The 20045-nt window shown below is 46.7% G+C and overlaps 1 protein-coding gene across 1 annotated transcript; it reads left to right on the forward strand.

Moving 5' to 3' along the window:
- The first annotated feature begins 2746 nt into the window (after positions 1-2746).
- LOC132583075 (vomeronasal type-2 receptor 26-like) lies at positions 2747-19521 on the forward strand. Its single transcript, XM_060254741.1, has 6 exons — positions 2747-2913; positions 3949-4126; positions 5188-6033; positions 8383-8610; positions 18086-18212; positions 18620-19521. The coding sequence occupies exons 1-6, from the start codon at positions 2747-2749 to the stop codon at positions 19519-19521; spliced, it is 2448 nt and encodes an 815-aa protein (XP_060110724.1).
- Positions 19522-20045: the final 524 nt, after the last annotated feature.

The raw sequence follows: 20045 nt of genomic DNA on the forward strand, positions 1-20045 counted from the left end.
ATTAAAATTAATTTTATTGATTTTAGCCCAGTTTTCCAGCCTGTCAAGGTCAGCCTGTATCTTGTTTCTGTCTTCTTCTGTGTTTGCAACCCCTCCCAATTTTGTATCATCTGCAAATGTAATAAGCATTCCCTCTATTCCTTCATCCAAATCATTGATAAAGATGTTGAAGAAAACACCTCCCAGGACAGAACCTTGAGGCACTCCACTTGTCACTCCTCTCCATGAGCACTCTTTGGGTACAATCTGTCAACAGGTTACAGACCCCACCCCACTGGTGGTGAAACAGTGAAGAGGGGCTTCAGGAGCTATTTCAAGGTGCCCCCCTGCCTATCATGTGACTGGCAGGAAAAACTGCTCTGAGGCCGGCTGTTCGTATGCCGGCTTTCTGATGCACTCAGCAAGTTCAGCGCTGAACTTGCTGAGTGCACCGGAAAGCCGGCGTAGGAACAGCTGGCCTCAGAGCAGCTTTTCTTGCCAGTCACGTGATCGGCAGGGGTGGGGTGGTGCCTTGAAATAGCCCCTGAAGCCTGCTTTTCACTGTTTCACCACATTGGTGCACTGGGAGGGGGGGTAGGTACCGCATGGAGTGGGGAGGGGCCACCAGAGCAGCGCAGCGATCAGAGCCAGAGGGGGGGTCACCAGAGAGGGGGCCCTCCATCCAAAATTTTTCCCCTGGCCCCCCCATCTGGAATTTTCTGGCTATGGGCTGCGGATGAGAAGAAGAAGATGAAGATATTGGATTTATATCCCGCCCTCCACTCTGAAGAGTCTCAGAGCGGCTCACCATCTCCTTTACCTTCCTCCCCCACAACAGACACCCTGTGAGGTGGGTGGGGCTGAGAGGGCTCTCACAGCAGCTGCCCTTTCAAGGACAACTCCTACCAGAGCTATTGCTGACCCAAGGCCATGCTAGCAGGTGCAAGTGGAGGAGTGGGGAATCAAACCCGGCTCTCTCAGATAAGAGTCTGCACACTTAACCACTACACCAAACTGGAGCAGTCTGAATGCTCCTCCTGTGTGTGTACAGCCAGTGCCTCTCCAGGCAGCAGGGCGGGGGACTGTGTGAATGCCCCCTCACACATCAAAGATCACTGGCTTTTTCAGCGCTGGAATACTGCCGTGCCAGATTCCTTGTGTGATTGCACCCAGTGACTGTGGTCATAGAAAGCCGTAGCAGCGCTCTGGGTTCACGGTTTGCAAACCTTGGGGGTCACAAAGCTTCTGAATGTGGCTGAATCTGCCCTTTGCAACTTTCTCTCTCCTCTTCTTCCTTGCCAACATCAGAGGAAACATACTTAATGAATGGCGATGAACATACAAATACAAATGAATGGAGAAGTTGCTGTTATTTTGTTTTGAATGAGCAGCTGATGTGTGTCTATTCCAGTTCAGGGCTTGCAAATGAACTTTTACAGGAAACTTAATATTAACTTTACTTGTGAACAGGGGTCATTTTGTAGAAAAACAGGTGGTGGAGCTCATCCAGGAATTGTTATGCATTTGCACATACTATTCAATTTACAAAGAGGTGGAGCTCTCAGAAAGGTTCAGGAGCCGTGCTCCTGTGAGTTCCCACTGAATCCGAGGCCTGCTTGTGGAGTACTGTGGAGGTTTGGATTGTTCAAAACTGTCATCTTTATTTTTTTTAAAGGGTTTTCCTTTTTTAACATAGTCTCCAGCCTCATCCAACAGCCCTTTAGAAATGCTAATGACCTCCCTGATCAGAGACAATGAAATGGTCAGTTCACACTTCCAGCTAGAAGCTGAGAGCTAGCAGGGAAACAGAAACAACCTTTAACTACAAAAGTCCCCCCCCCCCCTCTCTCTGTCTCTCCTGTCAGAGCAGACCTGGGATAATTAGTCTTCTGACTGGGCTGGATAAATTGGGGAGGGGGCTTTGCCTCGTGAGACCCCTCTCATATCTACGGGCCTGATTCAAAGGGTAGAAAAGTCAGTGGGTGTAACATTGCTATAGATTGCATACTGAAATAGACAGATGAGGCAAAATTTCTGACAACATTTCTGTTGCAATGTGAAACACGTGTTATTTTTCCAGTCAATGTTGCAGAGAAATTACAATGTTATGTTACACTTCCCTGTAATTATCCAATTGTCCATGATTTCTTCTACTTCTTCTCTATCCCTAGAGAGTGCCAGTGATCATGAACATTATTACAAAGACCAGAAATTTTTTTCGGTAGTCTTGTACCTTTTAGAACTAGAGGCTGGGTTCCGTCAAACTGACCATTGTCAGTTTGAATCTTTTTTCTCTGAACCTTTTTTTTTTACCCTGTACACTCACTCTGTGAGACTGGCCATTCCCTATCAGGCTATAGAACTCAGGGATGCTTGAATTATAACGTGGGAACAAATGAACCAGGATCTAAAAGACAGCTTTTCTTGTCAGATGGTGGTATCCATAATCTTAACCTTAGTCCTTCTGCCTTCGAAGAAGAAGATATTAGATTTATATCCTGCCCTCCACTCCGAAGAGTCTCAGAGCGGCTCACCATCTCCTTTACCTTCCTCCCCCACAACAGGACACCCTGTGAGGTGGGTGGGGCTGAGAGGGCTCTCACAGCAGCTGCCCTTTCAAGGACAACCTCTGCCAGAGCTATGGCTGACCCAAGGCCATTCCAGCAGCTGCAAGTGGAGGAGTGGGGAATCAAACCTGGTTCTCCCAGATAAGAGTCCACACACTTAACCACTACACCAAACTGGCTCTCCTTAGGTGTTGTCCAAGATGCGTACCTCTAATTGCAATGCCACTAGTGACCCTCTTCCTATTCTTCACCAGTATTATCAACCAGGGGAGTACATTATGGCTGCCATTTTATCTCAGATCTATATGTGGTCCAAGGAAATAACTTTTGAAAAACGTCCTTCTATTGAGATCTTTGATGACATTATGTAAGAGGTTTCTGTTTTTTAAAAATCCAAATAATATATTTTGGCCTCGTAATAGTCTTAATACTGTGGACTGGTTTTAGCTTCTGGCAGGGCTATTTTTGTAGGAAAAGCCCAGCAGAAACTAAATTGCATATTAGGCAACACCCCCAACACCAAGCCAGTTGCAACTGCGTTCCTGATAAAAAAAAAAACCCTTACTTCCGGACTGTGAAGGTATGTCTGTTCCTTTCTTCCCATAGGAAGGAAACTTACATGTCCCTTGGTTCAACTATCTTCTCATCTAAAGGATAGTTTCCCTTTCTCTAAAATGAAAAAAAAAAGTGAATAGTGTCCAAACAATCCAGCACATATCTCCATGTATTTAGTCAATTGTATGTCTCTCTGTAAATGATTCTGTTAGTATGGACAGGTGTGTGTCTTCTTCCGGAATAGTAGTCCTCTTCATTAGGAGACACCATGCATTTCTTTATGTGACAGTATTACTTCAAACATTCCAAGCGGTCTCTTTTAGTGCAACATATTTTGAAAACAGAGCCCCATGGCAGAGTGGTAAGCTGCAGTATTGCAGTCCAAGCTCTGCTCACGACTTGAGTTCGATCCCAGCAGAAGCTGGGTTCAGGTAGCCGGCTCAAGGTTGACCCATCCTTCCATCCTTCTGAGGTCGGTAAAATGAGTCTCCAGGTTTCTGGGGGTGAAATGTAGATGACTGGGGAAGGCGACGGCAAACCACCCTGTAAAAAGCTTGCCAAGAAAACATCATGATGTGATGTCACCGCGGCGCAGAGTCGAAAAATGACTGGTGCTTGCACAGGGGGACTACCTTTACCTTTTGTACCTTTATTTTAAAAACACGCATTAAAATCCAGTAAGTATCATATTTTGAAATGCAGTTAGTGATACAGCATGTAACTCTCATTGTAGGGTAATGACTCATCTCTACCAGCATATCCTGGCCTTGGTGTTTGCTGTTAGGGAGATCAATAAAAAACCCCAGATTCTGCACAATGTCACTCTGGGCTTCCACATCTATAATGACTATTACAGTGCAAGCAGGAACTATCAATCCTCCATGGAAATGGTCTCCACACGGGGCAGATTCATCCCTAACTACAGGTGTGACACCCAGCATGATCTAGTAGCAGTTATTGGAGGTCCTCAATCCGATACCTGTGTCCACATGGCCACCATCCTACCTGTTTACAAAGTCCCACAGGTATAATATAACCCTATATGTTTGAGATGCAGTTTTCTGGTTTGGAGTAATATGACTGAAATTATAAATGCCCACCCTATATGTTTCTTGAGTCTTAATTCATCAATTATCTATCTATATTTTTTCCATTTCTACACTGAAGTAAATGGGCTAATGAACAACCGATCTTCCAGACATGGCAGGTATTAAAAGCATTTGTAGATTTGTAAGATTTGTTTTGTGATCTGAGAAGGAACAAGTGTGTTTTCAGATACTAAGCTCAGTAGAGTGAGGTGGGTTATCATGGAGAGAAGAAGAAATCCAGAGATGGAACTGGATTTCCTGCTCCAAACTCTTTCTAAGATAAAAAATAAAAGAGTTTGGAGCAGGAAACTTCTCTGTGGTCTGAAAACAGCAGTTTTTAGCCATCTGCAAACTGGAATAACATGCTGTCTGAAAGTCCTGTTCCCACAATTGCCACATTGCATGAGAAAAATATGCGGCAGCAACGGAGAAATAGGATAAGGAAAATAGTAGTGTGAGAGGGATCTCTTGAGAGCTGTGATCTTCACAATACTACAAAGAATTGTAGAAATTGTACCTCATGCCCCAAGATCCAATTTCCAATTTCAGTGCATCGAACAACACCACTCAGAGGTCTTCATTTGAGCATGGCTACTGAGGCAACTTTCACTCTGGTTTTCTGGTACTAAATTTTGAGCTTTAACTCTCTGATTTTTCATAGATTGCTTGAACGTGCTAGTATTTATTATCAAGATATTTTCATGTGATCTTGTAAGCCACCCTGAGCCCACTTCAGAGGATAGTAGGATGTAAATGGCAGAAAATAAATAAATTTCTCAGAGAGTGTACTAAATAATAAAGTGTTTTGGAATCTTCCCAGTTCCATCTCTGGAAATGCATGCTGAATACACAAATGAAATTTGTCTAGGATTCCAGTTAATGTTTGTGAAAAAACAGTTTGATTTATTGGGCCAACCACAATACAGAGAAACCTGCAAAGATTTCACTTTGTAAATCTCTTTTCTATCTCATCTCATCTCCTCTTTCTATTTCTTTAGCTCACATATGGCTGTGCTCCAATGCTAATTCACAGAGCCCAGACAGTTTTTTTCTACCAGACTTTTCCAAGTGAAGCCCTTCAGCATATTGGGATTCTCCAATTATTGATGTATTTCAGGTGGACTTGGGTTGGAGTGATCTCTCTACATGAGATTAATGAATATGCAGAACATTTTGTTCAGAATGCACTCCCCATATTTGCTCAAAATGGCATCTGCTTTGACTTCATTGAACGAACCCCAATTTTATCATTTTCCACACAGATGGATGAAACACAAATCAGTGCCATTAAAATAGGCAGCATTATCATGAAAAGCTCAACAAATGTTGTGCTTGTATATGGTGAAAGTGATACCATGATAGTTTTGAGAATATTGCTTGATCTTTCAGATTTTGAGGGCCTGTCAATGAAGACAAATGGTAAAGTCTGGATTCTGACAGCCCAGATGGCTTTCACTTCCCTTCCTTTCCAAAGAAATAGGGACATCCATTTCCTCCATGGTGCAATATCCTTTGCAAGTCACTCCAAGGAGCTCTTCGGATTCCAGAAGTTCCTTCAGATGAGAAACCCAGCCTCAGAAAAAGAAGATGGCTTTATCATGGATTTTTGGCAACAGACGTTTAACTGTTTATTCCCCAAGATCATGGCAGACAACACTAATGAGAAGGTCTGCACAGGAGAGGAGAAACTGGAAACGGTTCCTGGATCGGTTTTTGAAATGAACACGACAGGCCACAGTTATAGCATATACAATGCTGTCTATGCTGTGGTCCATGCTTTGGACGCTGTGCATTTATCCCATTTGAAACATAAGCCAAGAGTACGTCTGAATCAGCTGTGGCAGGTAACAGTCTGACAATACTAAGTTAGAATCCACCAACTGACTCTTTGCTGAATTAAGGTAGCTCTCATTGCATCAACAAGAGAACATACTTCTCCACCATAGATTTCGCTCTATGGAACAGTCGCCTTCAGAGGCTATATTGGGAGGTTTTTGGGGTGCCCTTCCAAGCCATTTCATTTGCATATGACTTAAATAGTTGTTGTTTGCAGACACTAGAGATAATGGGTTATTGGGTGGTATTGTATTTTGTATGCCCTATATTGCGATTTATAAGCTGCCTCGAGCCATGGGAAAAGGAAATGTAAGGATAAATATGTATCCATATGTTCAGGATTTTTTTGTGCATCCTCTAATATGTTAGTATAATACTCATTGATAAGTGGATCCAGTCTAATTCAAGACATCTCAGTGCTTAATTGAGCTCTCTGTCAGACTCTAAATTGGGCACATCACTGCTTCTATAGGAAATCTGTTGTTTTGGCACCTGGAGACTTTTAAATGGTTTGTTTCAAATATTTTTTGGCGGAATGCCTGCTTCTCCAGTGCAAGATATTCTGTGAGAAGTCTAATTAGTGTAAGTGTTTTAGGGATACCAAAAGCAAGGTGAATGGAATATTTCTGATGTGCTTCAAGGCTTAATGGAATTTGTTCGGAAATGTATTTTGGCTTCTTCTGGAGAGACATAGAGAGTGGAACTGGGTCTCCAATACAGCTGTTAAATCAATAATTCACCTCATTTTCCTTGATTCAGGATAAATTTGGGGTTTTGTTGTAGCTCTCCCATACTTTGTACTACATATACAAAGGGACGGTGGCTCAGTGGTAGAGCATCTGCTCGGTAAGCAGAAGGTCCCAGGTTCAATCCCCGGCATCTCCAACTAAAAGGGTCCAGGCAAAATAGGTATGAAAAACCTTAGCTTGAGACCCCGGAGAGCCGCTGCCAGTCTGAGTAGACAATACTGACGTTGATGGACCGAGAGTCTGATTTAGTATAAGGCAGCTTCATATGTTCATATGTTCATATATCAGGTCATCTAAATGGTCAAACTGACATTGCCGGAAGGTCACCATTAATAGATATTTTTGGGCTATCCTAATTTAAGAAGGGAGAAGTGTAATTGTATGGTATAGCCTGATCTGACCAGAAGTTAAGCAATCTTGATCGTTGGATGGAAGACCACTAAGGAAGACCCTACAGAAGAAAGCACTGGTGAATTGCCTCTGCTTCTCACTTCCCTTGAAATCCCTTTGCTGGCATCACCATAAGTTGGTTCTGACTGGATGGCTGTTCTGTATCTAATTCTACAAGTCTTAAAGCGAAGTGGGTCTTGATGCTGTTAAAGAACATAAATAACAGACTGGATGGAATGATCACAGATGTATTATACCAAGAGAGGAATTCTCCACCCACTTTGAGAGCCTTCAATCAGCAGAGGAGCCTCTTGACTTTCAAAAAGCTCCCTGTGGTGGAGGAACATTTCAGGGTTGATGGCATTGAGCTGTGAGAAGGAACCCTACATTTTCCTCCTCACCGCAAGTCATTTTTCAAGGCAGAAGGACTCTGTTCAAAGGAGACAAGAGTTTTTTCCACTGGAGAAAGACTCCTTAGGGGCGTTTTCATACTGACTTAATCGGCAGCGACGCCCCTCTTCACCACGCAGGATCTGCGCGGATTTCGCACCAATTGCCGCGGAGCACCTGGAAGAGCCGCAAAGTCCCGTGGCTTTTGTGGCGCAAATGGAAACCGCCAAAAACCAGTTTCCATTTGCGCCGCAAAAGCCGCGGGACTTTGTGGCTCTTCCAGGTGCTCCGCGGCAATTGGTGCGAAATCCGCGCAGATCCTGCGCGGTGAAGAGGGGCGTCGCTGCCGATTAAGGTCAGTGTGAAAACGCCCAAGGGGCCCAAGGTCTCCTTTCACCCACAGAAACAATCTGCTCCCATAGCATGTTTTCTCATGGTTGAAAAAGCCATTTGATCCAATATGCACTGGGTATTTCAGAAACATAGCAATAGAATGGAAAGAAAATGTCACTATCCAAATTTTTTTTTTGTCTTGACAGCTATTGCTAATACTCTAACTATAACCATACACAATCCTTTTTAAAATACCAACAATGGTATTTCTTGGTTCAAACATTAAACCTTCCTTCCTTCCTCTTTCTTTCTTTCTTTCTTTCTTTCTTTCTTTCTTTCTTTCTTTCTTTCTTTCTTTCTTTCTTTCTTTCTTTCTTTCTTTCTTTCTTTCTTTCTTTCTTTCTTTCTTTCTTTCTTTCTTTCTTTCTTTCTTTCTTTCTTTCTTTCTTTCTTTCTTTCTTTCTTTCTTTCTTTCTTTCTTTCTTCTCTCTTCAGCTCCACCACTTCCTGAGAAGCATCTCATTTAACAACAGTGCTGGGGAGAAGATCTCTTTTGATCAAAATGGGGAAATAATAGCTGGATATGATATTATCAACTGGGTCACATTCCCAAACCAGTCCTTTCTGCAAGTCAAAGTTGGGAACATAATCCCCCAAACATCCAAAGGAAAACTGTTCAACATCTATGAAGAAGCCATTGTATGGCCTGAGGCATTTAAACAGGTGGGGAGCACATAAATTTTAGGGTTTCTCATTTTTTTTTTCAAAAAGTGAGTTGTTTGGATCAGGAAGTGAAATATGTCAGAGTCTGCATTCTATGAATTAGATGCAATCTTTTGCCCCCCCAAGTCGGAATAAAGAGACGAACACAATTAGATTGGTGAAACTATGGGCCACTTTTATTAAATAACACAGCAACGGCAAGGGCAACCGAACTGCAGCCAGGTCAGGGCCAGGGGTCTCCTCAGACCGCTCCCCTGCCTTTTCAGCGGGCGAGAGACCCGGCCCCCCAGCCGGAGCTGTGAGCCACAGCTCCCATAGGCAGGCCCAGCAGGGAGGCTCGCACTGGAGGGCCCAAACACCAGATGCGAGTCTCAGCGAAAGACACCCATCCAATCGAGTCTCCAGGACAGTCTGCATTCACAAACCTCGGGCCACACCAAAGGTTGATCCTGCCAGACCCCTAACTCCCCAAAAGGGGGAGGCTAACCTGTCCTCCCCAGGCCGCCTGGTGCCATAAACCCCGTAAAAACCTGCCACAACTAAGGCCAAGTCTCTACTTAGGGCTTAGCACCCACAGAAAGGCCTAAAGCCAACACGAGCCCTTGCCGCAAATCCCTCAGGAAAAGCATATTACCCTTTTCCGAGAGATGCACCCCATCCCCTCTGTAGAGGTCGGGACATTCCTTAGAAATATCCGGATGGGGCAAATAGTGGCCCAAACCACCCTCCAGAACCTTGCGAAGCTCCTTATTCGCTCGGTAACGAGCCCTTTCCAACCCAGCTGGATTCCAGGCACTGCGCCACACCAAGCGTGGAATCATGGCCGACCAAACTATAATGGTACCAGGCCATCTGTTCCTTATGTACCTGAAATCATCCCGGGCCTGCAAGATCAACACCTTGCCCTTAATCAGCCCGAGATCATTCCCTCCCAGGTGAACAATCAATACCTGCGGAGGAGGGCCCCCCACCCATGAAACAAAAAGGGGAGCAAGCCAGGCCACTGAAGACCCCGGCGCCCCTCCATTCTATCATAACATGTTTGCTGAGCCCCAGCTGAGAGCCAACAGCAGTTCTCCGAGCTTGATGTGCTGCCCAAAACACATAACTGTGCCCGCAGATGAGAACTCTGCTCCTCCGGCCAGGAACAACAGCATCTAAAAGGAAAAAACAAACAAGTTATACAACCCGAACGTTAAACCACCCTGGCTCCTAACCAAAACTTATTAGCGGAGCAAAGGGCGAATATAGCCTTTGTAGGCCTGAGACCGCCAATGGCCAAGGCGTTGAATGGACGAAGCAGGATAACCCAAGGCGGCAGCCGTAGAGGCCGCGCCGATTCTAAAGGAATGGGTACCAAACCTCACTCTAGACAAACTCAACAAGGCTAAAGCCTTTGATGTCATGGCCCAAAATTGATGTTTTGTCAGAGGACTGCCTTCAGCATGACAAAACAGCAATCCTTCGCAGCCTCCCCGCACAGCCAAATAGTCAGCCACTGCGGAAACTGGGCAAAGCTCCACTTCTGAACATGGACCCAACTCCAGCACAGTTCCCCTACCCACTTGATCCGTTTTGGATCGCCGGATAGACAGGAACGCCTTACCCCCCAGCAACTTAATGTCCTTCAGTAACAACGTCCTACCTGAAACATCACTCTTGGAGCTTGCCACCAGTTCACTAACCCTCAGAGCCCCAAAAAAGGCCACCAAAGAGGCTGCATGAAACAAAACCGCCTCGAAATGAGACGCACAAACTGCGCTCCAAACCGCTTTCAAACCCCGAAGAATCTCAGGAGACATAGGGGTCCTAGCGTCAGGCTTGGGCCCAGCCTCCCTGGACCACCCTTCCAGCATCTTTCGAATACAAAAATCTGCTGTCTCCTCTTTAAACCCAAATGCTTTGCTAGCGAAGGCCAGCGCAGACATGCATCCCCGAATCGATCGCACGGCCAATCCCTTACCTCTTAAGGAAACACAGTAGTGGAGCAACTGCTCCACTGGGAGGGGCCAAACAATGCGATACCCTACCTCAGCCCTAAAGTCCTCAAACTGCCGCACGGCACGCTCATAAGACTTTCTGGTGCTAGGTGCAATGGCTAAGCCTATCGCTCTCCAATCAGCCATAGCTCCTGCGGCATTGGCGCCGCATCCAGATCGGCATCTGGGGCCAGCTGACGAAATCTCTCCATCTGTTTGCAAGAGAGAGCATCAGCCACCCCGTTATTCACCCCAGGAACATGCTTGGCCAAAGTATTAAACCGCAGGCAGCGCAGAGTGAAGGCCCTCACCAACCTCATAACCCGCTGCGATTTGGATGTAAGGGAATTAATAACATGAACAACCGCCATGTTATCGCACCAAAAATGAACAGTGCAGTTAACCATTTCACTCCCCCACAGCCAAACCGCAACCAAAATGGGAAAAAATTCCAAAAACGTGAGGTCACGACTCAAACCGGCCTGAACCCACGACTCCGGCCACTCTTCCATGCACCAGTGTCCATGGAAGTAGACCCCAAAACCCAATGACCCAGCAGCATCGGACATGACCTGAAGCTCAGCCTCGAGCCTCATGTCCTCTCTCCAAAAAGAAATCCCATTAAAGGATTCCAAAAACTCCTGCCACATCCTAAGGTCCTCCCTCATGCTGCTAGTAACCCTGGTCCTGTGCAGTGGCGAGTGGAGGCCCGCCATAGCGTCACAGAATCTGCGAAGAAAAGGCCTACCTGGGGCAACTACTTTGCAGGCAAAGTTAAGGTGCCCAACCAACTGCTGCAGCTCCAGCAACGTAACCTTTTTTTTTTTTTTGCAAAGAAAAGACTTAATCCTTTCCTTCAAATCCTGCAGCTTCTGACTGGGAATCCTAGATGACTGCTCTAAAGTATCTAGCTCGATCCCCAGAAACACAAGGCAATGAGCCGGGCCCTCAGTTTTTTCTTCAGCCAAAGGCACACCCAACTCGGCGGCCAAATCAATAAAGCCGGCTAACAACTGAGCGCAACGACCCGAGCTAGCAGGGCCCACAAACAGGTAGTCATCCAAATAATGAACAACATCCTGCAAACCCACTTTCTCGTGCACAGCCCACTCCAAAAAGTTGCTGAAACACTCAAAAGCAGCACATGAAACAGAGCAACCCATAGGCAATGCCCTGTCCATGTAAAATTGCCCGGCGAACGAAAAGCCCAGTAGCTCAAAATCATCCGGGTGGACAGGGAGAAGGCGAAATGCCGACTTGATATCGCATTTCGCCAGCTCAGCCCCCTGACCACAGCATCGAACGACGCCCACGGCCTGATCAAATGAGGTGTACCTAACGGAGCATAACTCCTCAGGTATGCCATCATTGACCGAGGAACCCCTGGGGTAAGAAAGATGGCGAATCAAACGAAATTCACCAGGTGCCTTCTTTGGCACCACCCCCAATGGGGAAACCCTAAGATTGCACACAGGAGGACTGGCAAATGGGCCCAAAATCCTGCCCTCCGCCAACTCCTTAGCAATTTTTGCTGCAACTATATGTTCTAAACCCATAACTGACTTAAGGTTTCTGGACCAAGTTGGTCCACAAGAACCTTGAAAAGGAATTCTAAAGCCCAACGTAAAGCCGTTCAACAAATATAAACTGTCTTCCTTACGTGGGTACTTGCTAAGCCACTCTTTAAGAGGCCCCACCTTTATCGGGCTGGGACCCTTTTCCAGTTTGAAAAGGATCCCCGCCTGATCTTTTCTGACCCTTGCGTGGCTGAACTCTCGGGCAGTTGTTGAAGGAATGTGGGCCTGCACACAGGGGGCATTCGTGCTTAAAGTGGCAGTCCTTACGACTGCACGCCCCCTGGGACCCAAACTCCCAGCAAAGCAAGCGGGGTTGAACCGCCTGCCCCGCAACACTGCGGGAGGAGGAGGACGCACCAGAAAGAGAAGAGGAAGCCTTAGCCACAAGGTGACCACTGTCAGATCGTTCCCCCAAATTGGGCCAAGCAGGTGACATCACCTGCAGCCACAACTGTTGGTGAATCCGATCCCAAGGGAGTGAAGGGTACAAAGCGGCCCTCATCCTGAACTCCTGATCATATTGGATCCAGGCTGGGCCGCTGAACATCGTATACCCCTTGTATATGATGTCCATAAATTGAATCAACGCAGCAGCCCGCCAGGGCTGTGCACGTGCAATCACTCCCGCATATATGAAAAACCCTGGGAGCCAATTGGCCCAGGTCCGATCAACCTTCCTCTTTCTCAGCTTCTCCTTCTCTTTATCGTCCAGCTTCTCCTCGTCCTTCTTTTCCAATTCCCTAAATAAAAGGGAATTCCTTAAATAAAAGGGAATTAAAATTTTTTCCCTTGTGGCAGGCAGCAAGTGATCTCCCAACGGTAGAGCCACTTCCCCAAAAGGCATAGCGCTAAAGGGGACCGCCCCGTAAGGAGAAGGGAATCCCCAGCCTCCAGGCCAAGCCACTGCTGACCCCTGCTGCCCCTGCTGCCCCCTGCTGCCCCACCCCGTGCCAATTACCAAACGGACCGAATTGGCCCTGTGGCCACATACAGTTACTCTACTGCTCTAAGCCTACCGTTGAAGGAGCCCCTGCACCACCTAACGGAGCACCCGCCCCATTAGACCCAGCAGACCCCCAAGCCCCCCAAGGCCACACAGGCCCAGTATGAGGCCAAGAGCCATCCCCCGACTTACTAGAAGGGAAAGCAGGCACCAACGCTGATCCGGTACCACCCGCACCGGACGACGTGCTCGCTCCGACATCAGAACCAGCAGGCCCCACAGCTCCTCCAGCAGCAGCCACAGCAGATCTGCCCTCCAAAAGAGATAAGTGGGTCAATATATCTGCCTGCAAAGCACCCTTAGAAAGCCGCCCCTTCTTAGGCAATTGAGGAGATGGAAACCCCGATGCCTGCTCCAGAGCTTGCAGCCGCTGGAAAATGGCTGCATTAACTTCATCGTTCACTTCATCATCCGAAGATGAAGGGAGCGGCGGGGGCCTAGAAGGAGGCTTAGGAGCCTTAGGGGCAGGCTGTTTCCCCTTTGACTTACCACTGCCTTTGTGACCCGACATCTCACTAAAAAGGCACAGCACAAAGCAGAATTTCTTTAATTATATTACCCAAGCCAAAGGCAAATAAGGAAATAAGGCACCAAACCCGCCTTCCCAATAGCAACCACCCCAGTGGACTCTAAAATGGCCGCCGCCACAAAACCTCCTAAAATGTCCACCCCAAGAGCAACATGTGGGGAAGAAAGAGCAAGGCCAAAATGGCCGCCAAGCACCAGGGAGAAGAAACAGGCCCTCAAAATGGCCACCCCAAGCACAAGGTATGGGGAAGAAGCAACGTAAAAAATGGCCGCCAAGCACCAGGCAGAAGTACCAAACCTCAAAAATGGCTGCCCCAAGCACAAGGTATGGGGAAGAAGAGGCTAAAATGGCCGCCAAGCCCCAGTGAGACGTACGAGCACAAGCACCCTCGAACTTCTGCCAAATAGCCGCTGCTCAAAATGGCCACCCCGCCTTGCTGCTCACTGCAGCCTATGGTCAGATGGCCACCCACACCTTTGACAGTATACAGGGCACAAAATGAACTGCTTTTCCTAAAAGCCCAGCTACTGGAGCCCTTGCAAAATGACCACCCCGCTCTGCCGTTCTCCACAGACTTGGACAAATGGCCACCCAATCCCCAAACAGCACACAGGGCAATCAATGTGAACCTCTCACTCCCAAATGCTGCCCTCAGAGCCCCAGCAAGGGAAGCCTCCCCCAGACCAAAGGGCACCCTGCAGCACAAGTGGACTCAAACTGCCCCAGAAAGCTTAAAGAATGCAATTCCCAAGGGCCCTAATCAACCCCCTCGCACTCCAACACTCCAACTCGATCACTGTGACAGAAATGACTTCTGCGACGCGCTCCTCTCCTCCCGGCCGATCCACACGCCGATGCAGGCAGCAAAGCCCCGACCGCACAAGGAGCGTGCAGACACGCTCCCAGCCAGCCCAAAAACGCCGAGAGGACTGCCTCGGCAACGGACGGGGCTTCAATAGCAACATTGAAGCCCCACCCCCTCGGGACGCGCTGGAAGCGCACCACATCGACCGCTCTCCCTCCGCGGCGGGCTCCTGGAGGCTCCGTTCCTTTGATCATTTTCAGATTCATAGCAAACAAGACAATGAAACATTGAAGAAAGCTCCCTTGAATTTAAATTTGGGGTAACTCAATGCTTAGTGCAAATGCATCACTTCTCACTACCAGCCTGCCCTGCCTTGGATAGCCCAAGCCACCCTGATCTTGTCAGCGCAATCCAAAGAGCCTCCTGGCTGTAGCATAGCTTCCGTTGCAAGAGTCCACATAGCAAAGGTATTGCTTGTTAGCATATTGCACAACAAACCATCCTGCAAGGAAATAGGCTTCCATATATATTTGGCCAGTTGTTCGACAGAACGCAGTGAAGAAGATGCCTGTCGTTCCCAACTCCAGTTGAAAGCTGTATGTCTCCCACCTGCAAGGACATAGGGGGAGGTATTTGTGAATTTCCTGCATTGTACAGGGGATGGACTAGATGACCTTGGTGTTCCCTTCCAACTCTATGATTCTGTGACGTAGACATTCTCGTAAAGAACCATGCCTACAGCTTCTTACGGGTTGCCAACATCCTTACCAGGTTGCCTGCTCCCCCTCTTCCTCCTTAGTATAATCTATTTTCTGATTTATAGTTGAGCAGACAAGCTTTCAATTGTCTTTATACACACACTGATAGCCTTGGATATAGGTCTATGCATTATTGAGGCAGCACCAACAGTATGTATGAGGGGGTGAGCAGTTACAGCTTTCTAGTCAGGGGCTGATGAACCCCTGCTTCTACTTACCTGGTGGGATACAGTGCCTTGTCACACTTTGGGTGTAGAGTCATGCCCAGTCTGGTGTAGTGGTTATATGTGCAGACTCTTATCTGGGACAAATGGGCTTGAGTCCCCACTCTTCCACCAGCAGCTGCTGGGATGACCTTGGGTCAGCCATAGCTATCTCAGAGCTGTCCTTGAAAGGGCAGCTTCTGTGAGAGCTCTCGCAGCGCCACTCACCTCACAGGCTTGTGGGGAGGAAGGTAAAGGAGATTGTAAGCCTCCTCCTTCTCCTTGATATGTGTCTCCAAAGCTCAGATAACTGTGAGAATTGTGAAACAAGATTTATTTATTTATTTATTCCATGACTTATATTCCGCCCTTCCCATAAAATGGCTCAGGGCGGCTCACAGCAAACAATAAAACAGAGTTTAAAATATTATTACATATATAAACATTTAAAAAAGTCAAAACATTTAAAAACCTAAACCTTAAAATCTTAACATCACATCTATACAGTATGATTCACAGAAGTCTAATAAGCTACATTTATTTCCCAGTCAGGCATAGGCTAGCCGGAAGAGGGTTGTCTTAAAGGCCCTGTGGAACTGAGCAAGGTCCCGCAGGGCCCTCACCTCTTCCGGCAGCTGGTTCCACCATGTAGGGGCCATTGTTGAAAAGGCCCTGTCTCTAGTTGTCTTAAGACGGACTTCCTTAGGCCCGGGGATGGTGAGAAGATTTTGAGTCCCAGACCTCAGTACTCTCTGGGGAACATGTGGGGAGAGACAGTCCTTCAGGTAGGCAGGTCCCAGGCCATATAGGGCTTTAAAGGTAATGACCAGCACCTTGTACCAGACTCGGTATGTTATTGGGAGCCAGTGCAGAGCCCGAAGACCCGGCCGAATGTGCCCCCATCTTGGGAGGCCCAGTAACAGCCGGGCTGCGGCATTCTGCACCAGCTGCAATTTCCGGGTCCGGCACAGGGGCAGCCCCATGTAGAGGGCATTGCAGTAGTCCAACCTCGAGGTGACCGTAGCGTGGATCACTGTTGCTAGGTCGTCGCGGTCCAGGAAGGGAGCCAACTGCCTTGCCCATCTAAGATGAAAAAACGCGGACATGGCAGTGGTTGCTATCTGAGCCTCCATCTTTAGGGAAGGCTCCAATAGTACCCCCACACTCTTGACCCTATCCGCCGCTGTCAGCGGCACACCATCAAAAGCTGGCAAGGGGATTTCCCCACCCGGTCCCCGACGACCCAAACAAAGGACCTCTGTCTTCGCAGGATTCAATCTCAGTCCACTCAGTCTGAGCCACTCAGCCACGGCCTGTAGTGCCCGATCCAGATTTTCTGGGGCGCAGACCGGTCGGCCGTCCATAAGTAGATAGAGCTGGGTGTCATCAGCATACTGGTGACACCCCAGCCCATACCTTCGGGCAATCTGGGCAAGGGGTCGCATATAGATGTTGAATAACATCGGGGAGAGAACCGCTCCCTGGGGCACTCCACAATTAAGTGTGCGCCTCTGGGATAGTTCCCCCCCAATCGAGACCCTTTGTCCCCGACCTTCAAGGAAAGAGGAAAGCCACTGCAAGGCCAGCCCCTGAATCCCCGCATTGGCGAGGCGGCAAGTCAGTAACCGATGGTCGACCGTATCGAACGCCACCGAAGATGTGTTAGGCAATGAACATCCTTTACGTATCAGTGCTAAATAGTACCTTGCTGATGTAAGGTGCCTTCTCTGTGCTTTCCCCAACACTGTAGTGCAATGTCATATTCCCTAAATGTCCAGGAAAGGGTCTGAGAAAGACTAGAGCCATCAGCATCCTGAAGTATTCTGGGGTCTGTGGGTAGGACAACAGCAATAGGAGTGTTGCTTGGCCTTTCCCATTGGATGGGTGCCTATAGGGAAGACCACAATTTTTGCTGGTATCACTTTACCCAAGTTTCAGGTGGTGTTCTCAGGCTGGAGAAGCTTAAAGAGTCAATTGCCTCCTGCTACGTCCTCAGCTTTGCTCCTTTCTATGTTGCCAAAGCAGCTCCATTGCTTAGTTTAGCACCTGGAACTCCAGGATCCACCTCTCTAACTCTGGCATAAGTTGGTGTGACTCCAAGGTATATTGTTGAAAAACTCCCGTGCTGCTGTATCTTTCACTCAAGTCTTTAAGCCCTTTTGGATGTGGACCTCAGGACTGCACAATGAGTTATTCTTCAGGAAGAAATTGCAAAACAGAACACCAGTCCAGAAGATTTAATAAGTTTCCAAGCCAATGTCCAAGGGAGAATTTAAATTGAAATAGAGCAACGTGTGAAAGAATAATCAGAAAATAAGAAGCATCAAACAATACTAATAGATGACGCCTAACAGTAGAAAATGGTGCCAAAATACTGTGAAACCTATTTCAAATAATATAGCATTAGTTTAAGTCTTGATATATGTATATTGTCTAAGACTCTTTTATCGTATGGCCATCTCCAGTGAATGTGGAGGTTCAAATTTTGTTGCATCGTGTTGTCCAGATGAGTTCCAAATGCTGTTTCAACAGCAAGACATTTCTTAACATTAAAAAAAAACCATCAGTGTGACAGTATTTAAAAACACATAATGAAATTCTCCTCTTAATTTTTTGGACAGAGAACCCCACTTTCCATATGTAATGACAAGTGCAGTGCTGGTTATGGTAGGAGAGAGATAGAAGGAAAGCCATTTTGCTGCTATGATTGTCTTCCGTGCCCTGTTGGGATGATTTCCAACAGCAAGGGTAAGGCGGCATGCATTCTTCAAAGTCTATTGACCTTCATTAAAAAAAATAAAGTAATGGTGGTAATTGTTGGTGAGATTATACAGTGTGATTCAATCATTGTTAGGTGTGTGGTTATGTGCACAATGACGGGAAGAATAAAACTAATAGCAGCACATCAAGACAAAATAGAAGTAGTCCTCCTGACCCCTGTATTTTGATATCAGGAATGAGTAGACTCCTTCCATTTGGTTGACCATCCATTTGTCAGAGTTGTCCCTAAATTTCACAGTTCCAGATTAGTAGTATTCTGTAAGTGTAACTCCTGGAGAAAAATGCAGATTGGCCTGTCATCATTTGAGTTAGCAGCACTCATTCAAATTAATATGTCAGCCCAATGACTGCATTTTCCCCTTTTTCTTTTTCAGATACAGATGACTGTTTTCAATGTCCAGAAGATCATTATCCAAATCAAGAACAAAAATTATGCCTTCCCAAAGTGTTAAGCTTCCTGTCTTATGAAGAACCTTTGGGGTTCAGTCTGTCCATTTTGGCCCTTTCCTTTTCTTTCATCACAGCTTTGGTGCTTGGGATCTTCATCAAGAATCAGAACACTCCCATAGTCAAAGCCAATAACCGGAACCTCACCTATGCTATCCTCATCTCCCTCCTACTCTCCTTCCTTTGTGCTTTGCTATTCATTGGCCAGCCTCACAAGGTGACCTGTTTCTTTCGACAAACGGCTTTTGGCATTATTTTCTCCATCGCAATTTCTTGTGTGTTGGCCAAAACCATCACTGTGATTGTAGCTTTCAAGGCCACCATACCGGGGTCAAGGATGAGGAAGTGGATGGGAGAAAGAGAGACAGCCTCCATAGTTGTCTTCTGCTCCATTGTTCAAGCCACTATTTGCATTGTGTGGCTAGTAACATCTCCCCCATATCCAAATTTTGATGCATATTCAGTAATGGGAGAAATCATTGTGGAATGTAATGAAGGATCAGTGACCATGTTTTATTGTGTCTTGGGCTACATGGGCTTTCTGGCCATCGTGAGTGTCACCTTTGCTTTCCTAGCCAGGCATTTACCTGACAGTTTCAATGAAGCCAAATTCATCACCTTCAGCATGTTGGTCTTTTGCAGTGTCTGGCTGTCCTTTGTTCCAACTTACTTAAGCACCAAAGGGAAATTCATGGTGGCTGTGGAGATCTTCTCCATCCTGGCCTCAAGCAATGGGTTGCTGAATTGTATATTTTTCCCCAAATGCTTTATCATTGTGTGTAGGCCTGATCTAAATAAGAGACAGCATTTAATAAACCGGAACAAATAAAATTAAAGGTTTCTATCTCTTTTGTTCTAGGCTGTAATTCAAGGTTATTTCAGATTTTAAAGACCTGTCAATGAAGACAAATAGTAAAGTCTGGATTCTAACATCCCATATGGCTTTCACTTCACTTCTCTTCCAAAGAAATAGGGACATCCATTTCCTCCAATGTGCGAGATCATTGCAAGTCACTCCAAGGAGCTCTTCAGATTCCAGAAGTTTCTTCAGATGAGAAACCCAGCCTCAGAAAAAGGAGATGGTTCTATCCTGGATTTCTGGCAACATACATTTAACTGCTTATTCCCCAAGACCATGGCTGACAACACAAATGAGAAGGAAATAGGGTGTCCTATGTCAAGGAAATAGGGTGCCATCTATATTCGGCCAGTTGTTTGACAGAACACCGTGAAGTAGCTGTCAGTCATTCCCAACCCAAGTTGAATGCTGTGTGTCTCCCATCTGTAAGGACATAGGAGGAGGTATTTGTGAATTTCATTCATTGTGAAGAGAGGGTGGGCTAGATGACCCTG

The sequence above is a fragment of the Heteronotia binoei genome, chromosome 15 (genome assembly GCF_032191835.1).
Source record: "Heteronotia binoei isolate CCM8104 ecotype False Entrance Well chromosome 15, APGP_CSIRO_Hbin_v1, whole genome shotgun sequence".
Taxonomy (NCBI): Eukaryota; Metazoa; Chordata; class Lepidosauria; order Squamata; family Gekkonidae; genus Heteronotia; species Heteronotia binoei.